This window comes from Rhincodon typus, chromosome 20 (assembly GCF_021869965.1).
Source record: "Rhincodon typus isolate 14 chromosome 20, sRhiTyp1.1, whole genome shotgun sequence".
In the NCBI taxonomy this organism is placed as follows: domain Eukaryota; kingdom Metazoa; phylum Chordata; class Chondrichthyes; order Orectolobiformes; family Rhincodontidae; genus Rhincodon; species Rhincodon typus.
In genome coordinates, this window is record NC_063351.1 from 42,464,000 (window position 1) to 42,477,260 (window position 13,261).

The 13,261-nt window shown below is 43.0% G+C and overlaps 1 protein-coding gene across 1 annotated transcript in view; it reads left to right on the forward strand.

Moving 5' to 3' along the window:
* Positions 1–8,423, forward strand: part of pi4k2a (phosphatidylinositol 4-kinase type 2 alpha) — a 42,781-nt gene extending 34,358 nt beyond the window's left edge. Inside the window, exon 9 of the mRNA XM_020519881.2 lies at positions 1,913–8,423. Within this exon, the coding sequence (XP_020375470.2) occupies positions 1,913–2,071 (159 nt within the window). The 3' untranslated portion in view covers positions 2,072–8,423. The remainder of the gene's footprint in view (positions 1–1,912) is intronic.
* Positions 8,424–13,261: the final 4,838 nt, after the last annotated feature.

The window sequence follows — 13,261 nt, forward strand, 5'->3', positions numbered from 1 at the left end:
TGATGCTGCTTGGCCTGCTGTGTTCATCCAGCTCTGTACCTTGTCTCGGATTCTCCAGCATCTGCAGTTCCTACTATCTGAGTTTCTCCACACTGTTTTTATCACAGTGGCTATTCCTGGTCAGTATTCACTGGGGGGTTTTTCCCATTCTCCTTGCTTGCCCAATCCATTGTTATTACAACTTTCACTTCTCTTTTTTACATGAATCAAGAGTGGCCCTTATGTTGAACTACACCCTCAGACAGATCTTGTAGGAAACTGAATCAAATTCTTGCATTGCCTGATGTAACTGGTGACCTCTGGAATTGTTTTACTATTATTTTAGTTTTTGAAATGTTACCATTGCTACACGCTGACCCAAAAAAGTATTCATTGTCTGCACAGTCCGCTATCCCTGCTAAAGTAGGCAATAGACATGAGTGCCTCTGAGCTGGGGAGTATTAAGTCAGCTAACCTGCAAGTTTTTTAAACTACTCTTCATGATGTGGGTGTCCTTTGGCAAGGCCGTGATTTTGTTTGAACTAGTTTGCTCAGCCATTACAGAGGACTGTTAAAAGTTAATGTCTGCTTTACAGATCGGCAATAAATGCTGGCTCATGTGGGTCATGAGTCAGATGAGGTCTAATGGTGACCATGTGACCACTGATCAAAACACATCCGGTTCACTAATGTTCTTTCAGGTCCGAAAACTGCCATCCTTACCTGGTCTGCCTACGTAAGACTCAAAACCACAGCAATGTGGTTGATTCTTAACTTCCTTCTGGGTCATTAAGGGATAGGCAATAAATGCTTGCCAAGCCAACAATGTTCACATACCACAAACAAATTAAAACAAATGTACACCAGACCATACAAGGCTGACAACTTTTCTTCCCTGAAGGATATTGGTGAACCAAATTGGTCACCTTTTATTGATATTGGTTTTTAATTCTGCACTTATTAATTTTTAAATTCCACCAGCTGCTATGGTGGGATTTAAACTCATGTTGCTGGAAAATTAGCCTATGCCACTGGACAGTGGCACTACATCTACAAGCGTCAACTCACTCCATGACTGACACTTAGTGGCAGCAGTGTGTACTATCTACAAGATGCACTGCAGAAATTCAAAGATCCTCAGACAGCACCTTCTAAACCCACAAACACATCCATCTAGAAAAACAATGGCAGCAGATACATGGGAACACAATCACCTCTAAGTCACTCACCATCCTGACTTAGAAATATTCCTTCACTGTCACTGTGTCAAAATCCTGGGATTCCCTCTCGGGGCATTGTAGGTCCCTGCACGGTACACGGACCACATTCTTTCAAGAAAGCAGCTTACCACCACCTTCAAGGGCAACTAGGGATGGGTAATAAATGCTGGCCAGCCAGTGACACGCACACCCCCACGAACAAATAAATACAATCCAGTGACTGACTCCCCAAAGTATATGCCACGTGAAGATTGTCAGAGACACTTAAGGGTTCAGGCTTGGCTGACGCATTTCATGATCAAATCGCATGGTAACCCTTGTGCTGTCAAGATTTGCTATGCATGTAGAGACTGCATAAAGTTTTGGCTTTGCCTGTTCTCTTTTAAGCTGCTGAATAGTCTTCCACAGCTCATCTGTCTAGTCTGGCACTGGATGTGAAACCACCTGGATAAACTTCTGAAACGTTGCTAAATGTTTACTCATAGCTGGAACAGGAGAGATGATGTCCTGCTTCCCAACCCCTCCACCCCATTCCCTTAAGATAGAAGGAACAGACACTGAATCATTCTGTGAATAATCTGTCTGGTGTCAAGTCTAATATTGTTGTAAAATAACTTTGCTTTCTCCTTTGTTCCTTACCCCCTCTCTCTTTTATACCTTCCTCCAACCCTGCCCATCACCTACTCCCTTCCTACCACCCACCTCAATCCCAGATCCTAAATCTCATGCAGGCCTTAAAGGATGGGAAGTCACCGCTGCTGCTCATCCACATCCCGCCCGTCATTGTGGAAACAACTCGAAGCCACCATCGCAGTAACGACTTGTACACACAGAGCTTCCAGAGCAGAAAGCCTTTCTTTACATGGTGGTAGCACAACTGGATGTGGAAAGAGAACACCACCCCTGGGAACAGCTTGCTGGTTGAATAACCTGATAATCCTGGGCCTCTTTCCCCTCTCCAGGATGTGAGAACTCAGTGGACTTGTCATAGCTGGAGAGAGAGAGAGAAAACCTTACTTTGTGTTTTATCCCACATGTGATTATTGCACAAGACTTCACTACATCAGCAAGAAATGGTGTGCGAGGGGAATTATTGAGTGATTTGCACTTAATTCCTTCACCTTCTGTTTCTCTCCACCCCCTCCCCAAAAAAGCCCGAACACTTTTTTCCTTTCTTGTCTACCCTGAATTCCCCCCTCCCCCTCCACAACAGTTGTTCGTATATTCACTTCATCAGATGGGTGCTGGGTTGTCTGCCCTCCACTGGACTCTTTATAGCTGCTGCAGCTGAGCTGATGTGTGGTCAGGCTACCAGCACCTGTCTTAAGCCGCTCCCCAACCACCTGTCCCTGAAACTGGAATTTGATTTATCTTCCTTTGCACTAAAATTGTTTTGGTTCAAAATGCAACCAGATGCACTTCACAGTGTGCTCTGGTTGTGCTGGTCTAGGAATCTCTCAATCCGATCATGTTCCTTTCAAGTCTGCTTTGCTGTTTGTGTTTATAAGAGGGAGAAAAAAATTAACGTAGAGGACTGCGACAAAACTGATGCTGTACTCGAGAAGAAAGTCCGGGAAGAAGGTATCAGTAGCCTCAAGATCCAGCTGTGGAAGTGGGCGAATGGTGAACTAGAAGATGAATAAGATAATATAAATCTGCACTCGGTGCAGCCAGTGTTAATGTGAATGCCAGCTGGACCAAAATGTGCTTCAACTTACTGAATTGGAACCTTCTGCTTTGAATATGCAGCATGATTTTACAATTCTATATATTAAAAAAAAAATCAGTTGTGGCTGGTATTGAAGCATCTTTTCCCCTTCCCCAGCCACCTTTCTTTTTACATCGTCTGTGCTTTAGAGGGGGCTTGGGGCATTGGAAAAGATATGCATGTGAAATGACTGTTAAGCTACATAGCCGAGGTAATTGTCAAGAAGAAATAATCTAACCGAGAAGCCAATACCGCATGTTTTTTTTAAAAATGCCAGAAGAATGGCTAACAGACATTGCACAACGTGCAAGTAGCTGTTCTGTGTACTCAGTATATCATGGCACCTTGCTGTGACCTACAGGTCTGCTGAGTAGATTCAGATTTGGGCAGCTGCTGCATTTCCTTTTCCTTGCCCTTCAGCCTAACTGCATTTCTTTTTCACTTTCCCGATTCCACCCACTTGCACTTTTCTTTTGGAGAAATGAGATGAGTCTGTTTTAAACTGGAGAGAGCAGTAGGCTGAACAAATCATTAACTCCTACTTCTGTCTTCCTCAGTCTGCCCCCCTCCAAAAAAAAACCTGGTTTCCCTGCTCTTGCTGCTTTCAATCTGACCATGTGGGAGATGCCTGACCTCTGGGAGGGATGCTGGGGTGAGCGTGTAAGAAAGCAACAGATGAAAACTTCTTTAAACTTACGGTTATTCTGAGAGCTGACCTGCTTTAATGTCACCTAAAACAGAAAATTAAATCTTTGTTTTCATTTCCTGGCTAGACTGAACAACTGCAACTCTACTCTATTTGAGAGAAAAGGAGATCAATGATGGGTCACCATTTGTGGTGCCTGCTTTCTGTTACCCTCTCTGCCCCCTACTGGAAAGACTACTGCACATACCCTTAGTTCTTGGCTTGAACTATTCTACTGAATTATGTGAAGGATCAGATATGGGTACTTACCTCTTGTAACTGATCCATGTCTCGTGTGGTAGCAACGGGGTATGTTCAAATGCTTGCTCGTTCCTGAGTTTCATTTGGAATTGGGATTCCTTCTAGTCACTGAGCAGTAGTGGGTAGAGTTCCTTCTGGTCACTGAGGGGTGAGTAAAATTATTGTCATTCGTTCATCCCAAAACTCTAAGTCGGAGCAATTAACACAAACAGCTTGTGGGCAAAACCAAAAGGACCTACTCGAATCATGTGAATGGTAAGTGAAGCTATTTTAACAAAGGCCTCCACTTTGAGCACAAGGTCACAAAAAGAAAGGAAACTACAGCACTGACAAATATGGCTGTTTTGGGTTTAGTTTTTATTTGATTGTATTAATCAGAAGGCAATTTAGCCAGGTGAGTTGGGCAGCCGTGTTATTTTGAATGTTGAGGTCTTTTCTCTCAATATTTAGCTTTGAGACTATCTTGCAGCTGAAAGTGTGCTTGGCTTGAGATTTCTTGCTAGTTTACATTTGTGCTGAGCTCTGCATCACCTGTTCACTTGCCAGGTGACAGGCTTTATTTACACAAACCAGACCCTCATGAAAATAAATGCCTTATTTTTAAGCTATTTTGAATCTGTAGTTGCAGCTACAGTATGAACTGAAGGTTTTAACAGCGCGGTGTTCTTGGATGTTTAAACTTAAGTCCATAAGCATGCTAAAATTTTTCTTTTGTACTTCAGCTGATGTCCCTCTAGAGCCTCCAGGACAGGATTTTTAAAAAAAAAAACAATCCAGTGCCTTCACACTCTGGTGCTTGCGTGAGCTAAATGCTGTGGAAGAATGATTAGGTTGAAGCCCAAGAATAGCGTGTACAACCAGCCTGTCATGAACATGGTCAGGCAATCGATCCTCTCCCCTACCCACCCTTAAAGTAACTACCACTTGTGTCTAAAAGGGACTCTGGCTTCGGGCAAGGAGGTTGGAGGCTGCAGCTGTATAGTGGATGACTATATATGGTAAAATTCTTGAATGATTCTTCATTCTGGTCCATTTAGGACTGATTTTTAAATTGATTACCCCATGGGTTGTTATTGTCCTTGCAATAGCTGAAGTTGCCTTGTTATTTAATGATTTTTGAGGTGGGGAGTGAGGTTAGAAACCAATAAAGTTGAGCAGACCTTAAGTGAGTAGTGAGATTTTTAATGTTAATTTTGTAATGCATCACTTTTAACAGTTGAGGCTGAGGTAACTGGGGGAGGTGGCTAAAACTAATCTAGGTTAGAGGCCGAATGTGAATTCCTGCTCCTGATCACTGTTGAGCAGCCATGGCAAGAAAATACGTATGGAGGTTGGTCCGAATCCTCTTGTGTTCAGACAACCTGCCAACACTACTTGTGGTTGTGCATCACCATTTGGATCAGGTGCTTGAGGTCACAAAAGCCATGCCTTTTGGGGTGAGTGAGTAAAGGACAATTACTTGTACTATGGGCTCTGTTGAAGCCACATCAAAATTGTCCCTTCGGTGTGAGATTCCTCCCCTCACTGCACCCTTCTTACTGAGAACGCTGGAGCACAGTGAAGTGCAGTCAGGCATTGCTAGGAATGATCCTCATCATGACATAGTTCAGTGGGTTGAGTAGTCCTGTCTATTGACTTGTCATTTTGTGGGTTTTCCTCCATTTCCTTATGCATACCTCACTGTCCTTAGCAGAATGCATTTAAAAATGAAGGAATGGGGCCCCATGAATCCGGCACAACAGTTCACATTAGTCTGTCTTGAAGGAAAGTTGATTTTAAGTGGCGTGTTTTACAAGTGGCATGTTAAATTGTTCTCTAACTTTTTAAAAAAACTGCCTGCAGATCTGCGGCTAACTTATGAGCATCACCTGTGAATTATCGGGCCACTGCAACTTAAAAGGGAGGCACTTCTTTCCTCCCATTTAGTCTGTTGAAACATAGATGATATAATATTAATCTGAATGAGGTTTGAGATTCAGTACAGACCTCTTCCTCCCCCTGCCACCCCATCCCTTTCTGCATTTTGAGTTTTCCATTATCTCCTCCTACCTGAGTAGCATACAGCAGGACTGAATCGTTATTGTGCAGTCAGAGGAAAAAAAGTGATAGCATTTGTTTAAAGGCCACAGGAATGTGTGTGAATCAAATACTTAAGGGATTATGCATTAACATGGTCTTTTGCTGCTCAAATCTTGTTCCAGTCAGAATAATTGCAGATAATAGCCTGTAAAGATCCTGTTTCATGTGCTTCTGTGTCACACACAATGTGACTCACTGTCTGACTGCAATCTCTGGGAAGATTCTAGAAGTATGTAAAATTTTGGGATCTCTAAGCCACCAGCCCAATTCCATTTTGTCAGATGATTCTTTTGAACTAAATTGCATCTTGCACTCCTAGTTTAACCACTACTGCACTGAAAATACATTGCAATAGTTTGGGTCCAGTTGCTTCCTTTTGCGGTCTGTGACTTGCACAGGGATGTATTTGAGCTTCTTTTAAGAAGAAAATTCACTAGAACATGAGCTGCTGATGAACTTTGTTTGCAATATGTAAGTAACACTGTCTTAGGATCTGATGAAGTTTAGTTTGATCTGGATGCTGATGAAAATATCACAAGAATACTTGGTTTGCACTGTTGTTTAACTAAAATTCAAATCTCTCTGTCAGCTTTTAATTAACCAGTGACCTATTTGTTTTTCTCCCTGCTCTTGAATTCACCAGAAATCTTTCTCTCTCCTCCCTACAAGCATGGGACTCTAGTTTACTGCATTGGAAGGTGTAAAGTTCTGTTTTTAGTTGCAGTAAATCAAAATTTGGAGATTATAGATGTTTCACAACTTGGTGGCAGAGGGAAGAAAGGATGGTATAGTTTGAGGCAGACCTCAACTTGTATTGATGAGCACTTCCCAAAATCCTTTTTTTTTTCCCCCACACTTGAGGGACTTGCACTGCACTTGTTTCTATCCCATGGTTTGGTGTGTTTAATCACAAGTTGCACTCATGATTGAAGACCCACTCTGTTCCCTCGCTGTTCCACTTTTTTACCTCTTCATTTGGGTAGTTGTTAGTCTTAAGTCTATGGCCTCACTCAAGTCTCAAGACTGTACTTGGTCTATCTTGGTTACTTCTGAATCATTATTTTCTTGTCTCCTGGTGTGTGTTTCTAGCGCCAACCTGCATAGCAAATGGGAACTGTGTGGAATCTTGCTGTTAGAAATCTCATCCATCTGCAGAGCTGATTCTCCTCGACCAGTAGCTGTAAATAACCAAAATAAGTTGCTTGCTGAACGGTACCACCTGTGTTGTACTCCCAAGGTTTTGTTTTTAATAACTTTCTTTATTCATATTCTAACTTTCTCCACCATATCCCAGAACAGTCAGTCCTGGTTGGGCTTAACCAAAAAATACCAACTGAGTATAATCCTGAGCTGTACCCACCCATTGTCTACACATCTGAGTACAGGTCCTTTTTAATGAGAATTTGGGCAACTTCCTTCCTACCTTGGAGGATCCAAGATCTGTTCTTTTACCAGAGCAGCATGGGATCCTGGGACAGCAAGGCCTTGCTTTGTAGGATGGCTGTGGTGAAGGAAGTTCTGTTGATTGTTTCGTCTGTAAAATCTCTGGATCGTGCATTACTTCTGGCAGAATTGAATTCTTCTAACTGAGGACACGCTGGTCAAGAAATCCCATTTGGATAAACTGGCCAGTGAGAGGAGATCTGCTTCATGGTGTTCCTCGTGACTGATCTTCAGTCACACAAGTGGCAAACCAATCCCCAATTTTTCTTTGTCATTGAACCTGTGAACTTATTGCTGTATGTAGATCAAAGCTCAAGTCATAAGCATTTGAGCAACAGTGCTGCGTTATTGACTGGAGAAACATGTTTACAATACTGTCATGGTTTTTTTGCCTTGTAGGGATTGATTTCTGACAAGATATTTCCCATTTAAGCTATAAAGTAGAAAGGAATGTAAGGCATCAACCTTATGACTCCTCCCTGAGGGATGGCCTAAATAGCTAGGAGCCTCTAGATGGTCACAGTCTACCCAAAGGAACATATTTTCTTCTCCACTTCCTTCAGATGTCTGGAGTCCAGGGGCCCACTTTCAGCACAGTTGATTGTTCTACACCTCAACATTGTCCTTTTTTTTTTCATCCAATCCCCCTCATTCTGACCTTTTTGGCTTCTCCTAGTCGATCTCACTCTTTTCTCCCAGCAGCGATCCTGTCTTAGTTATGACCAACATCCTGGCATTGAAACACCATTCATGGTAACATGGGAATGGAAGGACAAACATCCATTCAGTCTGAACTGCTGCATTCAGTACAAGTAAATACTAATAAATATTCTGCAGGGATATGCCAAGCATGGGCCCTCAGTATAGCACTACTAGGCTTTATTGGACCATCTACATTGCTCATCAGAGGAATTAATAACAAGTAATGATTCTGCCAGTTGAAACCTGCTTTTCTTTGCTTGGACACTGACTATAACGTACTGTTCTGATAAAGCACTGTATACTCTGTAATGTATTTAAATATATATATAAAATGAGAATCAAATGATCACTATTTCTGCAATTATAAATCTGCCAAACTCCTGTTTAGCATTAGATAAATTTTCTAATCTGACTGTTTGAGCCCTCTGTTATTTCCCACTTGAAGAGGACAAGGATTTTGATCTTTCTGGATGTGTGGACAAGATGAATAGTGGTGATGAATGAGGGGTGGGACTCTCGAGCAATGACTGAATGAGGTGCTGATAATATGCAGGAGCTGTGGTGTACTGCAACATGTGACAATTGGTTGTTTGAGGGGGGCACCCAGTCTCCTCACCTGGAAGGCTTGCAATGGTGACCAAATAAAGCGCATCATTACACAAACTGAAATAGAACTGAAAAACTATTTGCATGCAGCAAGTTTAAATATTTTGAAGCACATTGTAAATATATAATCCCTAACCCCCCCCACCCCCATAGTACCCATGCCATAGAAACCAGGCAACTAGAGTTAGCCACTCAGCCCTTTGAGTTTGCACCGTTAAGCATGATCACGGCTGATCCTCTACCTTAATGCTGTCTTCTGTTTTGAGGTTGTTGGCTGGACGGTTGTTCTGCAATGCAGAATGAAGCCAACAATGTGGGTTTAATTCCTGCACCAGCTGAGGTTACCTTTTGAACTTCTCACCTTCTGAAGTTTGTCCCTTGTCTGAGGCATGGTGACACTTTGGTTAAACCATCAACAGTCATCTGTGTGAATGAGAGCGCAGCCTGCCGGGACTATGGCAACTTTACCTTTATTCCCATTTTCTTTCCAGACCTGTTGGTGGCTTTAATATCTCAATTTATGTATCTCTTCCTTAAGTATACTCCTGAGCCAGCCTGCACAACCATTTGTGGTAGCTAATTGCACTAGTTGACTACTGAGTAAGAAGTATTTCCTCATCTCAGTCCTAAATGGCCTATCCTGAGACTGACAGCTGTGGTTATAGACTGCCCAGTTAGACCAGACATAGGAAGATAATACAGCTGTGTTGCTAAAGAGCTGGAGTAGGTGGGAGGGCTTCAGCTAGCTAGATCATTGGAATCTTCCAGGACAGGAGGGTCCTGTACAAGAAGGATGGGTTGCACCTAAACTGGCTGGGCACCAGTATTGTTGCAGGGAAGTTTGTAAGTGCCACTTGGGATTTAAGCTAGTGTGGTGTTGGGGCTAATGTGGGGCTGGGGTGGGAACTAGAGCAGTAGTCAGCATGCGATGTGGTCAAGGAGAAGGTAGACATTAAGTGAATCTAATTGGAAGCACAGGCTTGGCCTGTGGTAGTCTGAAGATAATTTATTTTTATGCAAGGAGTATAACAAGGTAGATAAGCTCTAGAGCCTGTATTAGTATATGGTACTACAATGCTGTAGTCATTGCAGAAGCTTGGTTGAGCGAAGGGCAGAACTGGCAGCTCAATATTCCAGGGTTCAGACGTTTCAGGCATGACAGAGGGATGTCAAAAGGGTGGGAAGTTGCTTTGATTAAGGAGAATGTTAGACTAGGAGGACACTTTGGAGGACTTGGAGCCAGCGAGGCCAAATGAGTACAAATCAAAGGTGCAACCAAGTAGTGAAGGTTGGCTGTGGTATAGCAGGGTTGCGTGCAGGCTCTTGCCTGGGGCTCGTCTGCTTTCTTTTTTTTTTCCTCTTCTCTTTTCATTTTGTTTATCTACTCTTTTTGGGTTCATCGGCAGCATTGACACAGCAGTGAGAGTGGGCCGCGTGTGGAGTGGCAACAGCCTCCTGGTGTTCGGGGGTGGTGGCGGATATGGATCCTCTGGGCGATTGGAGGCATTGGCAGTGGCAGTAAGGACGTCCTCCCAGTGTTCAGGGTCATCAGAAGCGGTGGTGGCAGCAGTCTGGCGCCAGCACAATGACATCCGCAGTTGCTGTGGGACTCTTGGTGCAGCAGGTGGCCTGGCAGCAGAGCCACGGACTCTACCGGTGCTGGCAAGTGGCAGTAGTGTGGTATGGCCGGAGCAGGGACTGCTGGCGTCATCGATGCAACAGCAGAGCCAGGGACTCCTGGCAAGTGAGTTCAGTATGGGACTTGGTGGCATCGGTGAGATGGCACCTGAAGAGTGGCAATGTCTACATTGGGTCCCTCACAGGTGGCAGTGAGGCAGTGTAGAAGTCTTATTGAAGCTTCTCACTGTATTCACTGTAAAATGCAAGTGACAATAAATCATTCATTCACTCACGATGGGGTTAGATTATCCCTTACGTTAGCGGTTATCTTAGGAAGTTATACTTAATAGCCAGTGAGGGATACAGGAGCAGATATGTAGGCAGATCATGGAAAGATATAAAAACAAGGAGGTTGTTTGTAGTGAGTGATCTTAACTTTCCCAATATTGACTGGGACTCTCTTAACCAGAGCTTGTATGGGACAGGACTTATTGGGTGCATCCAGAGGGCTTATTGAAACAATATGTAGATATCCTGACTAGGAGAGGGGTTGTACTAGACCTTGTATTGGGAAATGAGCCTGGCTAGGAGATTGACATTTCAGTGGGGGTGCATGTTGGGAATTTGATGTCTTAGTAATGGATAAGGATAAGACCAGTCCTAGGGTGAATGTGCTAAATTTGGGGAAGGCTAATTGCAGTAGTATTTAGCAGGAGCTGGAGCACTTAGGTCGGGGTGGATGTTTGGTAAATCCATATCTGATGTGGGAGTCTTTCAAAGGCCAGTTGATCAGAGTTCAGGACCAGCATGTTCCTGTCCGCCTGATAGATAAGGATGGTAAGGTTCAGGATCTTTGGATAATGTGATATTGAAAGGTTAGTCAAAAAGGAAAGAAAATGTGGTTTAGGAAACTGAAATCAGACAAACCCCTTGAAGAATACAAAGGAATCTGGAAATAACTTAAACAAGGAATTGCGAGGGTAAAAAGGGGCCATGCAATTCCTTGGCTAATAGGATTAAGGAAAATCTCAAGGCATTTTGTAAATTGAGCGAGAGGGTAGCTAGGGAAAGAATAGGTCCGCTCAAGGATAAAGGAGGGAATTGATGCATGGAGCCAGAGAAAGTGGGTAAGGGCTTGTCATATGAGCAATGGTTGAGTACTGTGGGTTCGTATTGGATGGAGTTTAGAAGGATGAGAACGATCTTACCAAAAGTTATGAAATACTGAAGCCTGGATAGAGTGGACATGGAGATGTTTCCACTGGTAGGAGAGACTGGGACCCGAGGACCTGAGTGAAGGGATGACCCTTTCCAACTGAGATGAGGAATTTCTTCAGCCAGAAGCTTTTGTATCTGTGGAACTTGTTTCCATAGAGGCTGTGGAGGCCAAGTCATTTAGTGTATTTAAGACTGGGATTCTTGATTAGTAAGGGGATCAAAGGTTACAGGGAGAAGACAGGTAAATGGGGTTGAGAAATACATCAGCCATAACTGAGTCTGCTCCTCCATTCAATGAGCCAAATGTCTTAACTATGCTCTATCTTATCATCTTGTGTACTTCACATCAGTATTCACCAAGGAGAAGGACATGGATGTTGATATTCTAGGGTATATCAATATTAAGATGGTGGGTATCTTGCAAACATTAAGGCAGCTAAGTCCCCAAGCCCTGATAGATCTATTCCAGGATACAGAGGAAGGCGAGGGAGGAAATTGTTGGGGCTTGAGAGTTCTGGGACTTCTCTAGTGGCTAAAGAGGATACAAAGACAACTGGAGAATAGTGTGTTGTTCCTTTGTTCAAGAAGGGCAACAGGGATAATCTAGAAAATTATAAGCCAGTGAGCTTTATACTTTTCTTAAATAACGGAACAACTTTAGCTATTCCCAAGCTTCTGGGACCTCTCCTGTGACTAAAGAGGATACGAAGATTTCATACAAGACCCCAGCAATTTCTTCACCTGTCTGTCTCAGCATTCTTTTATAGATCACATCAGGTCCTGTGGACTTGTCTACCTTAATGCTTTGCAAACACCCAACACCACTTTTTTTTAATGTTGACATGCTCTAGAGTATCAACATGCCCCTCCTGAGGTTCACCATCTCCTTTTATGAATACTGACAAAGTATTTGTTATGGACTTCATACACTTCTGGCTTGCATACATTCCCTCCTTTTGTTCTTGAGTGGACCTACAATTTCCCTAGTTACCCTCTTACTCCTTTATGTATAAAATGTCTTGAGACTTAATCCTGTTTGTAAAGACATTTCATGGCCTCTTTTAGCACTGCACCCACCACCCCCCTCCCCCCCCAAAAAAATCTTCATTTGAGTTTTTTTCCTGCTACCTTTGTATTCCTCAAGAGCTCAGTCTGCCTTCAGTTTTCTAAACCTTGAGTATGCCTCCTTTTTTTTTCTTTTTGACTAAGTTATCAATTCCTGTTGTTATCCAAGGTTCCTGAATTTTGCTATCCATATCCTTCAATTTCACAGGACTGTTCTCTAATCAACTCAAAATGACTTGACTACAAAAGATTCCTGCATGCCAGATGTGGATTTACCCTTAAACAGTCTAATATTGTGGTAGTTAGCCTTTCCACAAATTAATACTTTTACCTGAGGACTACTCTTGTCCATATCCATAAGTAACTTAACTTACAGAATTATGGTCACTATTTCCCAAAATGCTGCTCCTCTGAAACATTGATCACCCGGCCAGGCTCACTTGCCACTGTCAGGTCTTGTATAGCTTCCCTCATTGGACTATTTACATGATTCAAAAAATAACATAATGGGCATTCATAACAAATTCCTCTCTGCATTGAAGCCCTGGCACTAAGCAAATTCCAGTCAGATTAGGGAAAGTGAAAATCACCCACTGTAACAACTGTTGTTCTTGCATTTTTCCATTTTCTGTCCAAGTATCTATTCCTCTATCCCCTGCTGCCTGTTGGGAGGCC